This window comes from Somniosus microcephalus, chromosome 3, assembly GCF_052327205.1.
Source record: "Somniosus microcephalus isolate GS21.2 chromosome 3, FLI_Smic_1.0, whole genome shotgun sequence".
Lineage (NCBI taxonomy): Eukaryota > Metazoa > Chordata > Chondrichthyes > Squaliformes > Somniosidae > Somniosus > Somniosus microcephalus.
In genome coordinates, this window is record NC_140989.1 from 80,391,078 (window position 1) to 80,410,954 (window position 19,877).

The window sequence follows — 19,877 nt, forward strand, 5'->3', positions numbered from 1 at the left end:
AGTCGGGCTGCTCCTGACTCACTGCCACCGGTTTGAACTGCCGCCGATGCTGTGTTCCCACAAGGCCCGCTCTAGTCGGGCTGCTCCTGACTCACTGCCGCCGATGCTGTGTTCCCACAAGGCCCGCTCTAGTCGGGTTGCTCCTGACTCACTGCCGCTGGTTTGAACTGCCGCCGATGCGGTGTTCCCACAAGGCCCGCTCTAGTCGGGCTGCTCCTGACTCACTGCACGGCAGCAACTCAACAAGGCTACTTCAACAGCACTCCCCTCCCCTGGGACCTCAACCACCGCAAAGTTCAAAAGCAGCAACATTCTGGGCACACCCTCACCTTCACATTCCCTTCCAAGTCACACACCATCCTGATTTGAACATATATTGCTGTTCCTTCATTATTGCTGGGTCCTTGTGGAATTTCCTACCTAACACCACTGTGGGAGCGCCATCATCACAAGTACTGCAGTGGTCCAAGAAGGTGGCTTGTTACTATTACCTCAGGCCAGCTTGGGATGGGGAATAAATGCAGCCTTGCATGCCACAAATAATTTTTTTTGTAAAATGTTGCTTAGGAGTAGCAGCTTAAATAAGCACAGAATAGTGTACGGGAAAGGTGAGCTTGGTCTCTGGATTGAAACCTAGTTGGTGGTTTGAGCTATTATCAGAGTATATGTGTCCAAAATTAACCAGCCTGCTAAAAGTGATTAATAAATGTGTGCGCTCGACCCTCCACCTGACCAGTTGTTCGTTTCTGTGCAGGCTGTGATTAAGTTTGGGAATTCTAACGCCACATATTGACTTAACATTTTAAGAACCAATCTAATTTTGCCACAGGATTTGTGGTATATCAAACTTTATTCTAGTTGTGTGAACGGTAAATATAGCTTTACCAAGGTGTAATCATACTGGTGATTTGTTCATTTTGCATTAAATTACATTACCATTCAAATACAATAGGGACACACAGTATCTCAGTTGGCACCTTCCATGTGTGCTCTATTTGGTTTCTCAGTGACCAATCCTATTTGCAAAATGTTTATTTGAATGCAGGCCTAGAATTGGATGGAATAATTTTTACTTAAAAAAAAAAGCTATACTTCATATATCTATCCAAAGTTAGTCCTCTTCACACCTGGAATTGGCAGAATAGAGGTGAGATTCCTTAAAGAGGGAAAAACTTATTTTGCTGTATGTTATATTTATAGTTTGAAGTTTTTAAAGCCTGGAATGATGCATGTGGTCTTAATATTAAATGTGCATTGTATTACAGTGAAATTTAAAGGAACCAGAGTTTATAGAATCAAAGAAATGTGCTGGCTCTTTGCTAGAGCAATCCAAAACTTCACACTCTCCTCATAGCTTTATATCTTCCCCTGCTTCGAATATTTATCCAATTTTCTCTTAAAAGATGCATACGTCTGTCTTGCCACTCCCTGTGGCAACGCATTCCATGCTCCAATAACCAAAAAAAGTCTCTCGACTGCTCTCCTCACCCGTGGTGAAAATTTTAAATTGATGACCCCTTGTCACTACATGAATTGTGGTTGGTTGCATTGTAAGCAACTAGCAAGATGTCTGAACTCAAAAAATGCTCTGCACAGAGGTGGTGTTGTTTAAATTTTAAAGAGAGGGGAATAGTGAACTCATTCTGCATTGTGCCAATTATGTGAACCCTGATTGAGAAGTATGTACAGTGTATGAAAGGGGTTTTTGTTTCTTACTCTGGTTGTGGGAGGAGTCATAGCTTAAAGATAAAAGAAACTTTCAACTTCCTTGTAGATAATTGATTGAAGTTGGTAAATGATCTTTGTAAAATCATGCCAAACAACAAAACTATAATCAAATAGTTTGAGTTTATACAGCTTGCTTAGCTGTATCTTGTTTGTTGCCACAAACTCTTGAGAAACCAACGTATGTAGCACTGTTCTTCAGTTCTTAACAGTATATTAGACAGGTTAAAATTACTAGCTTTACTCTGCAACTCAATGCACTGTTGTAGCCCACTTAATCAAATGAGAGATTGCAGCTTTCACCCTTGTAGCTGTAGTATTGTAAGTAAGGTATTGAACATTTTAGCTGCTTTTAGCACCACTATTATTTTCGGGAAAGAGGTTGCAGCTAGAAAGATGTTTGTAACTCGCTAATGATACAGCATACAATTTTAGTCAAAGATAAAAATACTAAAACTCATCAAAATAGTGGCCAGAACTTGAGATTGTGCTGAATTTCATTTAATCTTCTTCACTAGTCCTCCTAACTTAACTTGATTGAATGGTTTGATTTGGATTTGAATACTTAATCAGAAAACAAGAACCAAAAATTCATCTGTACTGGATGTTTTGTAAGAAAAGATTTTTGGCAACGCTAGAATGTTAAAGGCATAGGGCTGAGCTGATATTTTTTAAAGAAAAATAATAATGTAAGGATACACTATACAGGCCTTATTGACAATTGTATGTATTTTTGAAATCTTAGTTGAAAGCTAACCTATAGTTTGTTTGGATAACACACCCTGAATGACCTGGTCTGTGTTCATTGTCACCAAATCATTACCAGAACCTGATGCTAACAGTTGCATTTTTGTCTAGGCCCGGTTAGTTTTGTAGCTAAGTGACTTAATGAGATTGCAGTCATTTTATTTATGCTATCCTCTTTTCTCCCCAGGGCTGGAGCATGTGCTTTGCTATTTAAAAAAAACTTTGACTTGAGGCTATTTGTATGCCAGTATTGTCATCCAGTTATTTAAAGAATATCATTATAACAGAAATAATTTTTGATTTGACAAATTATCAGATAAAACCCCAGTGAAAGATTGATGGCTGTGACAATTGCAGAATATAGTTTGAGAACAAGTCCTGTAGGTGTACAAAGCAAATTTACAGAAGCGGTACAAAAACAAAAAGTGGACTTCTAGCAATACAGCAGGTGCTTCACACACACTTTCTATCGTGTCGTTAGATCAAGTTGAGTAACTTAAAACAGGGGGACAAGAAGATTTTAAAAGATCTCACCGTCACAAAAAGGTGGACTCTACTTGCATCAGAAGACCTATATAACCAGCATGATTTGTAAAAGTTGCAGATATAATGTTTTTACATTTCCTGACCTGTATATGCTGTAACATATACTACATTGCCTCTTTTTAAAATCATGCATGAAAGTACAGTTATACAGAAGATCCATAATGATTTGAATATGAGGGCAGGGGAATGGGACTAATTGGATAGCTCTTTCTAAGAGTCGACACAGGTACATAGGCCGAATGGCCTAATTCTGTGCTGTATCGTTCTACGATTCTATAAGAAGCTTCCTGCATGTGATAACTCATCACAGTGAGCATACATTGGTATTGGAATGGATTCTTTTTTCTCCTCCTGTCTTGAAGATGTCAACTTCTTATGGCATACTTTGGGACTAGCAATTAAACAACTAACTGGAGGAGCATGCCAGTGCAAAAGACAAGGCTGAAGCGTTTGCAGCCATCCTCAGCCAGAAGTGCGAGTGGATGATCCATATCGGCCTCCTCCTGAGGTCTCCACCATCACAGAAGCTAGTCTTCAGCCAATTCGATTCACTCTACGTGACATCAAGAAATGGCTGAGCGCACTGGATGCAGCAAAGACTATGGGGCCCCGACAACATCCCGGCTGTCGTGCTGAAGACTTGTGCTCCAGAACTAGCTGCGCCTCTAGCCAAGCAGGTCCAGTACAGCTACAACACTGGCATCTACCCGACAATGTGGAAAACTGCCCAGGTATGGCCACAAAAGCAGGACAACTCCAATCCAGCCAATTACCACCCCATCAGTCTACTCTCAATCATCAGCAAAGTGATGGAAGGTGTCGTCGACAGTGCTATCAAGCGGCACTTATTCACCAATAACCTGCTCACTGATGCTCTGTTTGAGTTCTGCCTGGACTGCTCAGCTCCAGACCTCATTACAGCCCTGGTCCAAACGTGGACAAAAGAGCTGAATTCCAGAGGTGAGGTGAGAGTGACTGCCCTTGACATCAAGGCAGCATTTTACCGAGTGTGGCATCAAGGAATCCTAGTTGAATTGAAGTCAATGGGAATTGGGGAAAATTCTCCACTGGCTGGAGTCATACCCAGCACAAAGGAAGATGGTTGTGGTTGTTGGAGGTCCATCATCTCGGCCCAGGACATTGCCTTGAGGAACTCCTGCAGCAATGTCCTAGGCCCAACCAGCTTCAGCTGCTTCATCAATGACTTTCCCTCCAACAAAAGGTCGGAAAAGGGGATGTTCGCTGATGATTGCACAGTTTTCAATTCCATTCGCAACTCTTCAGAAAATGAAGCAGTCCATGCCCGCATGCAGCAAGACCTGGATGACTATTCAGGCTTGTGGCACGAGTGCCAGGCAATGACTATCTCAACAAGTGAGAGTCTAACCACCTCCCCATGACATTCAACACCATTACCATTGCCGAATCCCCCACCATCAACATCCTGGGGGTCATTGACCAGAAACTTAACTGGACCAGCCACATAAATACCGTGGCAAAAAGAGCGGGTCAGAGGCTGGGTATTCTGCGGCAAGTGTCTCTCCTTCTGACTCCCCAAAGCCTTTCCACCATCTACAAGGCACAAGTAAGGAATGTGATGGAATACTCTCCACTTGCCTGGATGAGTGCAGCTCCAACAACACTTGGAGCTCGACACCATCCAGGACAAAGCAGCTTGCTTGATTGGCACCCCATCCACCACCTTAAACATTCACTCCCTCCACCACCGGCGCACCGTGGCTGCAGTGTGTACCATCTACAAGATGCACTGCAGCAACTCGCCAAGACTACTTCGACAGTACCTCTCAAATGGAGGGAAACCGAGCTGGAAGTGCACGTTAGAAAAGTAGTCAGCAAAACTAGTAGGGAGCAGAAACAAAGGCCACCAGTAAAGAGGGTCAAAGTGCAGAAAAATATTGAACAGGCAAAGTTGAAGGCATTTTATTTAAATGCACATAGCATTCGCAACAAGGTGGATGAATTAATGGCACTAATAGAAGTAAATGGGTATGATGTAATTGCCATTACAGAGACATCGTTGCAGGGTAACCAAAGCTGGGAACTGAATGTTCCAGGGTACTTAACATTTAGGAAGGACAGACAAAAAGGAAAAGGAGGTGGCGTAGCGCTGTTAATAAAGGATGAGATCGGGACGGTAGAGATAAAAGATTTTGGCTCGGCAGATCGTGATGTTGAACTGGAATCCGTTTGGGTGGAGCTAAGAAACAGCAAAGGGCAGAAAACGTTGGTGGGAGTTGTGTATAGGCCACCAAACAGTAGTGGTAATGTAGGGCACAGTATCAATCAAGAAATTAGAAGTGCATGTAACAAGGGCAATATGGTAATCATGGGGGACTTTAATCTACATATTGACGAGGCAAATCAAATTACCACTAATGGTGTGGAGGACGAATTCTTGGAATGCATGCGAGATGGTTTCCTGGATCAGTATGTGGAGGAACCAACCAGGGAACAGGCTATTCTAGATCTGGTACTGTGTAATGAGAAAGGGCTAATCAATAATCTTGTGGTAAAGGGGCCTTTAGCGACAAGTGACCATAATATGATTGAATTTTGCATTAAGTTTGAGAGTGATGTACTCCAATCTGAAACTAAGGTCTTCAATCTAAACAAAGGAAACTACAAGGGTATGAGGGACAAGTTGGCCATGGTAGATTGGGAGACTACACTAAAAGGTATGAAGGTGGACATACAATGGCTAACATTCAAGGAAATAATGCATAATTTGCAACAAACATATATTCCTCTAGGACATAAAAACCCAAAAGGAAAAGTGATCCAACCATGGCTAACAAAAGAAATTAAAGCTAGTATTAAGATAAAGGAGGAAGCTTATAAAGTTGCCAGAAAAAGCAGTCAGCCTGAGGATTGGGATCTTTTTTAGAAATCAGCAAAGGGGGACCAAGAAATTGATAAAGAAAGGGAAAACGGAATATGAGCACAAAGTAGCAAAAAATATAAACAGATTGTAAAAGCTTCTGTAGGTATGTGAAAAGGAAAAGACTGGCGAAGGTAAATGTAGGTCCTTTACAGTCAGATGGGAGAATTTATAATGGGGAATGAGGAAATGGCTGAGAAATTAAGTAAATACATACCTTGTTTGTCTTCATGAAATACGAGAAAACCAAGGGTGTGGCGAGAATGAGGAACTTAAAGAAATTATTATTAGTAAAAAAACAATACTAGCAAAATTAACGGGACTAAAAGTCGATAAATCCAAAGGACCGGATGACCTACATCCTAGGGCTTTGAAAGAGGTGGCCATTGGAATAGTGGACGCATTGGTTGTCATCTTCCAGAATTCTATAGATTCTGGAACGGTTCCTGCAGATAGGACAATAGCAAATGTAACCCTGCTATTTAAGAAAGGAGGGAGAGAGAAAACGGGGAACTACAGACCTGTTAGCCTCATCAGTAGTTGGGAAAATGCTGGACTCTATTATAAAGGATGCAATAACTGGGCACTTAGAAACTAATATTAAGATTGGGCAGAGTCAACATGGATTTATGAAAGGGAAATCCTGTTTGACAAACCTATTGGAGTTCTTTGAGGATATAACTAGTGGAGTAGACAAAGGGGAACCGGTAGATGTGGTGTATCTGGATTTTCAGAAGGCCTTCGATAAGGTCCCACACAAGAGGTTGGTGAACAAAATTAGGGCACATGGAATTGGGGGTAATATACTAGCATGGATTGGGAATTGGTTAACTGACAGAAAACAAGGAGTAGGGATAAACAGGTCTTTTTCAGGATGGCAGGCTGTGACTAGTGGGGTACCGCAAGGATCGGTGCTTGGGCCCCAGCTATTCACAATCTATATCAATGATTTGGATGAGAGGACTAAATGTAACATTTCCAAATTTGCTGATAATACAAAGCTAGGTGGCAGTGTCAGTTGTGAAGAGGCTTCAAGGGGATCTCGACAGACTCAGTGAGTGTGCGAGAACATGGCAGATGGAATATACAGGAAACTTTGTGCTATCCGGCACCGACGGGACCGAGCTGTTGCCGTCCTATCAAAACTGCCAGACAAACCAGTGCTAATGTTGAAACATACGGAGATTTTGAGCTCCGTATCTGGCAACAAACCCTGTTGCTTAGCAACAGCTTCTAAACAGTCGGCCGTACCTTGCAAGTGTCTGTAGCTTAGCAACAGCTTCAGCGAGACCTTGCAGATCCTGACTGGTGGAAAAAAAACCTACGAAAAGAAAAAAAAAAACCTAACGAAACAGCTCCTGATTTTTGCCGGTGGCTCAAGCATTCTGGACAGTTAACCTCTGGATAAACCAAAGTTTCCTGTAATAATGTGGATAAATGTGAAGTTATCCAATTTGGTAGAAAAAACAAAGGCAGAGTATTTCCTAAATGGTGAAAGATTGGGGAATGCAGATGCTTAAAGGGACCTGGGTGTCCTTGTACATGAGTCACTGAAAGTGAATGTGCAGGTGCAGCAAGCCATTAGGAAGGCAAATGGTATGCTGGCCTTCATTAGGATTTGAGTACAGGAGTAAAGAAGTCTTACTCCAATTATATAGGGCCTTGGTGAGACCGCACCTGGAGTACTGTGTACAATTTTGGTCTCCTTACCTAAGGAAGGATACACTTGCACTCCTGCTATGGCAACGAAGGTTCACGAGATTGATTCCTGGGATGGCTGGACTGTCGTATGAGAAGAGATTGAGTAAACTAGGCCTGTATTCTCTTGAATTCAGAAGAATGAGGGGATCTCATTGAAGCATACAAAATTATTACAGGGCTTGATAGGATGGCTGCTGGGAGAATGTTTCCCTTGGCTGGGGAGTCTAGAACCAGGGGCCACAGCCTCAAGATAAAGGGTAGGCCATTCATGACTGAGAGGAGAAGAAATTTCTTCACTCAGAGGGTGGTGAATCTTTGTAATTCTCTACCCCAGAGGGCTGTGGAGGCTCAGTCATTGGGTATATTCAAAACCGAAGTCGCTAGATTTCTGACTAGTAAGGGCATCAAGGGATATGGTGATCAGGCCGGTGAATGGAGTTGAGGCAGAAGATCAGCCATGATCTCATTGAATGGCAGAGCAGGCTTGAAGGGCCGAATGGCCTACTCCTCCTATTTCTTATGTTCTTAAACCTGCGACCTCTACCACCTAGAAGGGCAAGGGCAGCAGGTGCATGGGAACAACACCACCTCCAAGTTACACACCATCCTGACTTGGAAGTATCTTGCCAATCCTTCGTCTTTGCTGGGTCAAAATCCTGGAACTCCCTCCCTAGCGGCACTGTGGGTGTACCCTCACCACACAGACTGCAGCAGTTCAAGAAGGTGGCTCACCACCACCTTCAAGGGCAATTAGGGATGGGTAATAAATGCTTGCCTGCGATGCCCACATCCCGGAATGAATAAAAAAAAAAGTAATATTCTTTTATGCCCACTGCAGCAGCGTACCTAGAATCATAGAAGTTTGTAGTGCAGAAGAAGGCCATTCTGCTCTTTGCTAGCACTATCCAAAACGAATGCAACTGCCCTACGCTCTCCTCAGAACTGTGCATCTTCATCCACTGTCTAATAGTAAAATAAACTGTTGGTATGTGAGAAGCTGATGACTCAAAACGAGTAATCCAGCGAATGTGAATTCAAATCCCAATATTGCAGTTTGAGAATTTCAATTCCGTTTATATTTAGAAAAAAATGCCTGTATCAATAAAAGTGACCATGTAGCTGTCTGATTGTTGTAAAAACTCAACTGGTTCACTAACGTCCCTTTAGGGAAGGAAACCTGCCACCCTTACCTTGTTATGCCTATATGTGACTCCAGTCCCACATCAACATGATTGAATCTTAACTAGTTGTATGAAACCAGGGATGGGATGCAATGCAAATGCCGGCCTTGCCAGTGACGCCCACATCCTGAGAATGGATTTATAAAAAAAACCTTAAGAGCTATTGAAAGTGTAAGTGGAACTGCTTTGTCTAATTTGACAGATGGATACACCAACTGTGTATACAAAGGATGTAAATATTTTGCATATGTTTCTTGAATGCATTGTACATGAAACTCTCTTTTTAACCGGCACCTAAATATCCGGAAATCTCTCTTAACCGGCAAAATTCAGGAGTAGGTTCAGGTAAGTTTTACTATATATTAGTGGCCGTGTAACCGGGGTTCCTGCACCTGTGGCCGTGCAACAGGGACTCCTGGATCTGTGGCCGTGTAACCGGGGCTCCTGCACCTGTGGGTGTGTACGGGGCTCTCGTACCTTGGTAAGTATACCTCTCTGTAATCCGGACTTTTTGATCAACCGGCACCACGCTGGTCCCATCGGTGCCGGATAAAAGAGTTTCCTGTATGTTGTAATGTGTAGCATCTAACCACCTCCCCATGACATTCAATGGCATTATCATTGCTGAATTCCCCATCAATATCCTGGGGGTCACCAGTGACCAGAAGCTGAACTGGACAAATCACATAAATGCTGTGGCTACTAGAGCAAGTCAGAGGCTGGGACAGGAATTGGTTGGACCAGTACCTAATTGTTTTTAATTGTGATTTCAGACCAAATTTTAGAGCGGTTAATTCTGCATACTTTTTATAATTCGTCTTTATGAAATTCTGTCGGATACCTTTTAAAAATTTGCTTCTATTTGGAATAAAAGACAACATTGAAAATACGTAGTAGGCCAGTCAAAAGATGGATTAACATTCTGGATGTAGACCCTTTGTCAGACAATTCTACATCTGAAGCACACTTTTTTCCCCCCTCTTCGCGTGCTATAACAGACTTGCTGTATATAATTTAGCTTTCAGATTTCTATCATTTGCGGTTTTCTTTTTAAAAAAATATTTGTTTTTAAGATCTGGCTTTTAATCATATTTAAGGCAGCAATATGAAGATAAGTTTGCATTCCTCAGGAGTAAATAGATGAGTTTCCGACCACACATCCGTGCCATGAAGACCGACTATTTCCACTTCCGTAGCGTCACCTGACTCTGCCCCTGCCTCACTCATCTGCTTAAACCCTCATCCATGCGATTTTGTTATTTCTAGACTTGACTATTCCAATGCACTCCTGGCAGGCCGTACGCGTTCTACTCTCCGTAAACTTGAGGTCATCCAAAACTCTGCTGCCCGTGTCCTAACTTGCACCAATTCCTGTTCACCCATCACCCCTATGCTCGCTGACCTACATTGGCTCCCGGATAAGCAACGCTTCGATTTAAAAATTCTCATCCTTGTTTTCAAATCCCTCCGTGGTTTCGTCCCTCCACCCTTACTACCCGCCGAAAAATCTGTGCTCCTCCAATTCTGCCCTCTTGAGCATCTCTGCTTTTAATCGCTCCATCATTGACGGCCGTGCCTTCAGCTGCCTAGGCCCTAAGCTCTGGAATTCCCTCCCTAAACCCCTCTGCCTCTCTTTTTCTCTTTTAAGACCCTCTTTGACCAAGCTGCCCTAATTTCTCCATATGAGGCTCGGTGTCAGATTTTGTTTGATAATGCCCTGTGAAGTACCTTGGGACGTTTTACTACATTAAAGGCGCTATAAAATACAAGTACAAAAAGAAAATACTGCAGATGCTGTAAATCTGAAATAAAAACAAAATACTGGAGACGCTCAGCCGGTCAGGCTGCATCTGTGAAGAGAGAAACCGAGTTAACGTTTCAGGTCGATGACCTTTTGTCAGCGCTTCCGTGGAACAATGCAAGAGGCCGAGGACGGTGAGGTCTGAGTGTGGGAGTGGAGCGCTGAATTAAAGTGACAGGTGACCGGAAGCTCAGGGTCCCCCTTACGGACTGAACGGAGGTGTTTCGCAAAGCGATCACCAAATCTGCATTTGGTCTCCCCAATGTAGAGGAGACTACATCGTGAGCAACAAATACAGTATACTAAATTGCAAGAAGTACAAGTAAATCGCTGTTTCACCTGGAAGGGGTGTTTGGGGCCCTGGGAAGTGGGGAGGTATAAGGGCATGTGTTGCATCTCTTGCACTTGCACGGGAAGGTGCCGGGCGAAGGGAAAGGGGTTTTGGGGGTGATAGTGGAGTGGACTGGGGTGTCGTGGAGGGAGCGGTCCCTACAGAATGCTGAAAGGGGAGGTGAGGGGAAGATGCGTTTGGTGGTGGGATCACGCTGGAGGTGGTGGAGGATGATCTGTTGAATGTGGAGGCTGGTGGGGTGAAAGGTGAGGACAAGGGGAACTCTATCGTGGTTCTGGGAGGGAGGGGCAGAGCTGAGGGCAGACGTGCAAAAGATAGAACGGACATGGCTAAGGGCCGTGTCAACCACTGTAGAGGGGAATCCTCGGTTGAGGAGGAAAAAGGAAGACATGTCGGAAGCACAGGTGTGGAAGGTGGCATCGTCAGCGCAGATGCGGTGGAGACGGAGAAACTGGGAGACTGCAATAGAGTCCTTTATAGGAGGCTGGGTGGGAGGAAGTGTAGTCCAGGTAGCTGTGGGAGTCAGTGGGCTTGTAGTGAATGTTTATCAATAACCTATCCCCAGAGATGGAGACTGAGAAGTTGAGGAAGGGAAGAGTCGGAGATGGACCATGTGAAGGTGAGGGAAGGGTTGGAAATTGGACGCAGTGTGAATGAAATGATCTAGTTCAGGGCGAGAGCAGGAAATGGCACCAATACAGTCATCAATGTACCAGAAAGAGGTGAGGGAGGGGACCTGAGTAGGATTGGAACAAAGTGTTCCACATATCCGACGAAAAGGCAGGCATAGCTAGGACCCATGCGGGTGCCCATAGCAACACCTATGATTTGGAGGAAGAGAGTGGAGTCAAAGGAGAAGTTGTTCAATGTGAGAACAAGTTCAGCCAGGCAGAAGAGGGTGGTGGTGGATGGGGACTTGTTGGGCCTCTGTTCAAGGAAGAAGCGGAGTGACCTCAGGCCATCCTGGTGGGGGATGGAAGTGTAGAGGGATTGTACGTCCATAGTGAAAAGGAGGCGGTTGGGGCCAGGAAACTGGAAAGCTCCTTACTCCAGTAAGGACTCTATTTCATTCTCTCAGTTTCTCCGTCTCCGCCGCATCTGCTCTGATGATGCCACCTTCCATACCTGTGCTTCCGACATGTCTTTTTCCTCCTCAACCGAGGATTCCCCTCTACAGTGGTTGACACGGCCCTTAACCGTGTCCGTTCTATCTCCCGCACTTCTGCCCTCACCCCTGCCCCTCCCTCCCGGAACCACAATAGAGTTTCCCTTGTCCTCACATTTCGCCCCACCAGCCTCCACATTCAGCGGATCATTTTCCGCCACCTCCAGCGTGATCCCACCACCAAACGCATCTTCCCCTCACCTCCCCTTTCAGCATTCTGTAGGGACCGCTCCCTCCGCGACACCCTAATCCACTCCTCTCTCCCAACACCCCGTCCCCTTCGCCCGGCACCTTCCCGTGCAAGCGCAGGAGATGCAACACATGCCCTTGTACCTCCCCACTTCCCACTGTCCAGGGCCCCAAACACCCCTTCCAGGCGAAACAGCGATTTACTTGTACTACTTGCAATTTAGTATACTGTATTCGCTGCTGACTATGCGGTCTCCTCTACACTGGGGAGACCAAATGCAGATTGGGTGACCGCTTTGCGGAACACCTCTGTACAGTCCATAAGGGGGACCCCGAGCTTCCGGTCGCCTGTCACTTTAATTCACCGCTCCACTCCCACTCGGACCTCCGTGTCCTCGGCCTCTTGCATTGTTCCACGGAAGCTCAGCATAAGCTCGAGGAACAGCACCTCATCTTTCGATTAGGCACTTTACAGCCTTCTGGACTCAACATAGAGTTCAACAATTTCAGATCATAACCTCGGCCCCTATCATATATTTTTTTATCCACACTTTTGTTTGGCCTTCTGTTCTTCTCTCTCATATGGCAGCTGTCTTTCATTCTGCCAGCGCAATTTACACTTCATCTAGAGCCATCCTTCGTTTCTTAACCTGTCCCATTACCATCTCCTTTTGCCTTGAATATCTCTTAATGTCTCTTAATCTCTCCTGCCTTCTATCCTATCACAGACCTTCCATTTTGTCCTTTCATCCCCTCCCCCATTTCCCAGCCACTACACTTGCTTAAAAATCTGTTCCATTTGCTGCTTTTTTCCAGTTCTGACGAAAGGTCATCGACCTGAAACGTTAACTCTGTTTCTCTCTTCACAGATGCTGCCTGATCTGCTGAGTGTCTCCAGCATTTTCTGTTTTTATTATAAAATACAAGTAGTTGTTCTGACAGTATGTTCAAAATTGGAAAATGTGTATTTTGTTTTTGGTTGGCACATCAACATTTTATATTTTGAATGTGCAAGTATATGATGTCTGTCAAGAAGAGCCTTTAGAATAACATAAATGAGGCGAGTTATTACATTCTGCATATAGGAATGTAAGGAAAGAACTGCGAGAAAAGACAGTTCAGCTGTTGGATGGTGGAACCTTGTGGAAAAACTCTCCCCAGACTCGAGTACTAACTCCCTGAACAAGGCAGAAAACTCGGATTATACTGAGCTGGTTCATGTTTCAGGGAATTAAGGTAATCTGTAATATGAATGGGTTTTGTTTTTGCAATTAAAAGAAGTATCGTATGAGGGACAATCCTGTGGCAGATCACACTCTACATTCAGTGCCTGGCTCAAACATACTATTGACAGTGGGCTTTACAGCAGATTGTCTGCCTGTTGTCCTAGGAATGGTGTTTTATATAGAAAATCAAAAGGAGTAGTAAATTTAAAAATTGGAGTTTGAAAAGGTGGTGAGAGGGAGAAAGATTCTTTAACCGTTTCTGTTGTGTCTAATAATGTTTTTGTTTTAAACAGATCTACTGAGGGAGAATAGTATGGAGGGCCTGCAACTGAATGGAATTTCTATTCTTGATGACCATCGTGATGAATTTGGAGATGTAGAAGACTCCGCATCGCAACTGAACATGCGTGGTGTCTTTCTCCATGTGTTAGGAGATGCCCTGGGCTCTGTCATAGTGGTGGTAAATGCACTGATATTTTACTTTGTTTGGAACCCATGTCCTGAAAATGGCCCATGCATTAATCTGTGTCTACATGATCATTGTGTTGATCGAGCACATCTAAATGGCACACAATCAAACATGTCTGAAAATGGTGAAACCATTCCAGAAGCTGGACCCTGCTGGGTGCTGTTCTTGGATCCCACTTTATGCTGTATTATGGTGTGTATCTTGCTGTACACAACCTATCCTCTTCTGAAGGAATCTGCTCTTATTCTGTTACAAACAGTCCCTAAACAAATAGATATGGAGTTATTAAATGAGAAGCTGCGCAACTTGGAAGGTGTCCTTGCTGTACATGAGCTGCATGTCTGGCAGTTAGCTGGTAGTAGAATCATTGCAACGGCCCACATTAAATGCCGTGACCCAACTGCTTACATGGATGTAGCGAAACGCATCAAAGACTTTTTCCACGATGAAGGTATCCATGCCACAACCATCCAACCAGAATTTGCTTCAGTAAACACTGAATCGCGTATTTCCCTTTGTGAACTGCCATGCAAGACTCAATGTGCCTTAAAGCAGTGCTGCGGCAATGGAGAGAAGTCCTCTAGCGATTCAAAGTTGGAAACTCCATCTATTCATTCTCTTGAGGTCATCAGGGAATCTCCTGAACACCCCAATGCAAGGACTGAAAGAAATGAGACTAGCAACAATGCAGTAAAAAACAAAGACACGCAATATGAATCCGCTGTGTAAATTTAGCCAACCTAACTTTAAAAAAGTGATGTGGTACTTTGACTTCAAATTTTGGGGTTGTCAACTGGAATTGATTTGGCACTGAGCTAAAATAACAGTGGTAGTTAACACAACTGTTATTGAACTTATTCTACAGCTCCTTGATTTATGTATGCAACATTCCAAAGCAAACTTGTGGACAGCTGACTAGAAACTACTTGAATCTGTTATCACAGCTTTGTGACGAGCAATGTGGATAGTGCATCACTGACTGTGTCAGCAGAAAAATGTATTTAATTATTATTAAAGGCTATCGCATTTTGGGAAATTACTTGGGTTTTTATATAAGCAGTTTTATATAGATTGATGTAACAGCTTTACATCAACTTGCAAAACCCTTTGTCCTCGTCAATGTGAGTTGCTGCTATATAAAACTGGGGGTGGAGGCAGGTGGGTGGGTTGTGGTGTGGAAAATAGCCCATTGAAGCCAGAGTGTTAAACCCAATGATTGGTATTACGCATGGGTAATTTGCTTTTGTGGTTAAAATGTATAGTGACCTTTTTTCCTCTTGAGCTCCAAGAGTGCAGTGTATTTCTCTAAATTATTAGATAGCAGAAATGTTTTTGATAAGTAATGCTTTAACACTCTGACATGCATTTGTCCCACAGGTAATAACTGTTTGTCTCTTGAGGAGGTGTGCAATAACTTTCCTCTGGACCAACAGCTTGTTTAAATATACTGAAATATGCAAGAACAAGTGGTGTGAGCTTATTTCAGAATAAAAGTCAACTAAATCTGTAAGATGCAGGTTTCTGAACTAGTACCTGTACATTAGAGGTTGAGTGCATAGTAAACAAGTGAGGGACTGCAACAATGTACTGATTAGTTAACTTGCTTAGTTTCATTTTTGGAATTACCAGAAATTCTGAGATTGTCCTATTTGGCAAGATACACTATTTTCTTCCAAGCACAACCAGATGTTTGGGCTGCATTCTCCCATTTTCAGTGGACAGTGTACAGCAGCAGGCATATGTGCTTCAGCTATTCAGGTAGATTTTTGTAAGTTCTACTGCCAGTGCTAATGCCAGGGGATACAAGATCTGCATGGATTTTTGTCTTTAATTTCTCTCTTTCGATGAGGGCACTTTACAGATAAGATAGTACTCAACAAGCAGTACTTGCCATGCAGTAATGAAGTACAAAGGACTGTCAAAACCTGGAGGAAAGGCATACTGTAACATTTTATCCAATAACCTCCACTGCTGTTTTGATAACCCTTACTTTAAAATTTTAAGACAGTAGTTTTGTAGCCAAACAAAAACACACGCAAGTCTGAGATTAGTCTACATGGAGGTATCGGGCAGCTGCAAAAACTATAAATCGGTTAACTTTTGTGAAACGTGGATTCTGTGTAATGGTTAGAGTGAGAATTTTGAGGAAACTAATGGCACCCTGTTAGCATTTTGTATGGTGCATTTTATAAATCTCAATCTCCACTGAAATTCTGATAAAAGCATACTTGTAAAAATTGGATCAGGTTTCAGCTTCCATATTTTCATTGTGGTTTTTAAATCCATCCTTTTTGTAAAGTACTTTTGGATTTTAATGCAGCACCACCTGCAGAAATTAAGTAATGTTTTACATTGAGAAGCTTGATGAACTTAGTCCACTATGAAAATATTAAATTTACAGCCAAAAAATTGACTCTTACAGCTGAACCGTAAGTATAATGCCGCCTCCCAGGGCTATTGAAAACATTTCTACCATCAAAATGTTTAAATTTAAATCCTCAAACAATGCTTTGATGCTAGATTGAAGGGATATACATGTGTTTTCACTAGGATTTCAGTAAAGCTTAATGGGTGTATGCAAGTTTCATATTAATTCCATTAAAACTGTGAAAAATACCCCACTATACAATTAGTTTATCATTCCAAATGTGTTCTACCTGGCGAGACTATTTTAAACTAGCATTGAGGTATAGTATTGGTGATTACAAGTCTGTTACTGATTGTGATAGTGGTGGGAGTGATTTGAGATGATGAATGAAGTGTATTGACTGAACATTGAAACACATTGGCTTGAATATAATTTTTCCCCGATATTCTAAAGAAGCCCAGTGGCAATGCTATTCAGTGCATTTTAGAATTTGGGGGAAAAAGAAAATGGGAGATCAGGCTTGTGTTTTTGAGTTTTGAATAGATCAGTTGCAGAGTGCAAGTCTTTTGAGTCCAGAATTCTTCATTATAGGTTCAAAGTAATGTTTTAAATGATGGTAATAGTCAATTAAAAAAAATAAATAAAGAAACCAAAAATATAAATGTAATCCAAGGTCCACATTTAATAGGGAGGGGAAAATAGCTGACAAATTTCATAAGGGATGTGGCATGTACTTTGAGAAAAGTGTATACCTTAAGAACAAACCATCTTTAGTTATTGGAAGCTTCAAATGTTTTGCCCAATGGTTTACAAGAAAATAAGTGCTGAAATGACTCTTATTTTTGCATTCATTAAATCTATTACAATACTTTGTCCCTCAATTTGTTTTGCTTTGATATTCCTCCATCTACATTTTACTGCTACATTTCAAACACACCTAGATATATATATCTTCTGAACATGCATGACTCCTACAACCAGTTTTGTGGATGATTGGATCGAACCAACACAAATCTTTACAGTTGGGTATTATGTATTTGTGGTGTCAAATAGACCACACATTTTTGCTGTGTAAATCTTCAATTGATCTATTCATAACACAGCATTGAGTGGATTCTACTCTGGAGCAAAAAGTTTCATACAAAGTCTCAAACTTTGGCTAAATAAAGTAAATTTTGAAAATGATTTAATTCTGAAGTTATCTCCTGATTTAGTGACTCGAGTATGTAGTTACTAGAAATGCAATCTCATGTGGACACTGTATACAGGTTTTGGGGCGTGGGATGATGTGACATTGTTCTATTTGCTTTGTAACAGTACTTTGGGCCTAAGCATTGATGATGTGAGAAAAGACATCACATAGTTATACACTGGTAAACAGGACTTTATTTACATTTCAAAATGATTGTTGGATTTTTTTGGAGGGGTGATATGAAGCCAAAGTGTAATTCTCACTTACTAAGCATACACATTCCAGTAATGTCTTTAATGGGCATTCGTTAGACCAAAACTAAAGCATAAAATTCCTATTTAGAGGAAAGTGAGAATTTCATGTGTATTGCATAGTTTCGTTACACTTTTTATAGACTTTGAGGTGACCTGGAGGAAATTTAACAAATTGCTTGACCTCTATCAGCAGTTTGATCTTGCCCATTCAAAATTATAGGAGGGTTTTTCTATCTAAATCGGGACGGTCATTTAAAGACTGCAGTAGCTTTTCAGTTGGCAGTAAATCTGCTCTCCCAGGTTAACAACAAGAACTGATTAATTTCTGATGCTACTTGGAGATCAGACTAGGTGCCATTTCAAGCCTTATTTGTTCAAATCACATGCAATGAGATGATTTAACATTCAACACTGATCACAGATCATTACATTTATTAGGAGACTTGCACTATTGACTATAGAACTGGTTTGTCAGAAGATATGAAACAAAAGATTTTTTGGCAGTACGATTGAAGTACTGCTACATGATCTTTTTTGTGGAACTTGGTGTGGTTTAGCATTGTTAGAAAGAGAATGCTTAATGAAGTGTATGTCCTTTTGAAGAAACTGTCTCCAGCTGAGGGCTATGATCAGGGTAGGTGGGGATAAACCGAATGATTTTCTTTTTAATCTAATTGTATACTGTAATGTGATGCCCAAATTGGTAATATGGTTACTCTTCTGTTGATTGACATCTCGCTGTCCACAGCAGGAATTTAATTTTTTTTCCTGTAGTTGCTTAATTCCATAAACGCATGTAAAGACCATGTATTTGCTGAAAGTTCATACTATATAGCCAGGGCGGTGCTGCTGTGTTCATATTATTTATAATCAAATGAGCAAAACCTTGCTGGGATGCGTTCTTTTGCATATGATTAGGGTAAGTGATTTCTACCCTTGCTGTGTATGAGAATTGCTGCTGAAATACTGTGGATTTGCACAAAACGTCCCAGAGTACTGAAAATTCCAATTTCTTTGAGCTAACTATTCACTTTTTCTGTATGTATGTACTTAAGTTTGGTTTGAATTAATTTTGAGGTGATATGACAAAATCTAGTGACAACTCGTCCCTAGTGGCTAAACCTTTTTTTTATTAAAAACATTTTTTGGGGGGAGGAAGAGGGGATATTCCTTGGGTTGTATAAATGATTATGTATAATAAAAAAATGGTTTTTATTTAATGGTTGTAACTAAAATCAGTGGGGAATTGAATTTGGTTTTTTCCACTTAAACTTGTAATGTTTCAAAATACATGAGTCCAATAGATCGGGCTTACAAACCATATTACAAGTTCCACCTTCATGTGCCCTGTGTGTCCCATTAATCTTCAAATTCGTACTTTGCTTACAGAGACTGATGATGTGGCTCAGGTAATGAAAATTGTGAGTGTTGGTTGGAGGATAGTATTTCAGGGGTTTTAGTCATGAATGAATATAAATATGTTGATATAGTGCAGTAAGTGAGCCAAGTGTGAACGTAATCCGATCTAAATGTTAATCATCTAGAAATGAATCTTGGTGTCTCATTTCCTTTTTAAAAATAATACGTGGTAATGAATAAGAAATCTCACTTTGAGCACTAACATATTTTGCTTTGAGTATTTGATTGTATAGATTTTGAGTGTGTGTGTGTAATTTTTCTGTTTACTTTAGTACTGTTGCCAGTGTGATTCTGGTGCAGTTTTATGCACCTTTTTTTGTCTGCAAATACAGCTGCACTCCTCAACTCTGGAATTTCATTGCTATTGTATTTGTTGCATTTTGTAATTTTTCCCAAAGTTATTCCAACCTCATAGTGACTATTTGAAATATTTCAATGTATTGATACATTATAAACTTGCTCTTGACAAAAAAAATGGTTTGTGTGTCCTTTTTTAGAAACTGCTGGTTCAAGTTAAATTTTTTGAATGGTTGCCCAGGGTGTTGCACCCTAATTAGATTAGCAGAAGGGCTGCTTTTTCAGGATCCCAAGCTTCCACTTTCATAACTTGATGTTTCGAAAGATGCTAAATTTTGGTGAGTAT

At 41.7% G+C, this 19,877-nt stretch overlaps 1 protein-coding gene across 2 annotated transcripts in view; it reads left to right on the forward strand.

The window, feature by feature from the left end:
- The window catches only part of slc30a1a (solute carrier family 30 member 1a), a 29,572-nt gene extending 10,186 nt beyond the window's left edge, over positions 1-19,386 (forward strand). For both annotated transcript variants that reach the window (XM_085981278.1, XM_085981277.1), the window contains exon 2: positions 13,826-19,386. In XM_085981278.1, coding sequence (XP_085837404.1) covers positions 13,826-14,730 — 905 coding nt within the window. In that variant the 3' untranslated portion in view covers positions 14,731-19,386. The remainder of the gene's footprint in view (positions 1-13,825) is intronic.
- The last annotated feature ends 491 nt before the right edge of the window (positions 19,387-19,877 follow it).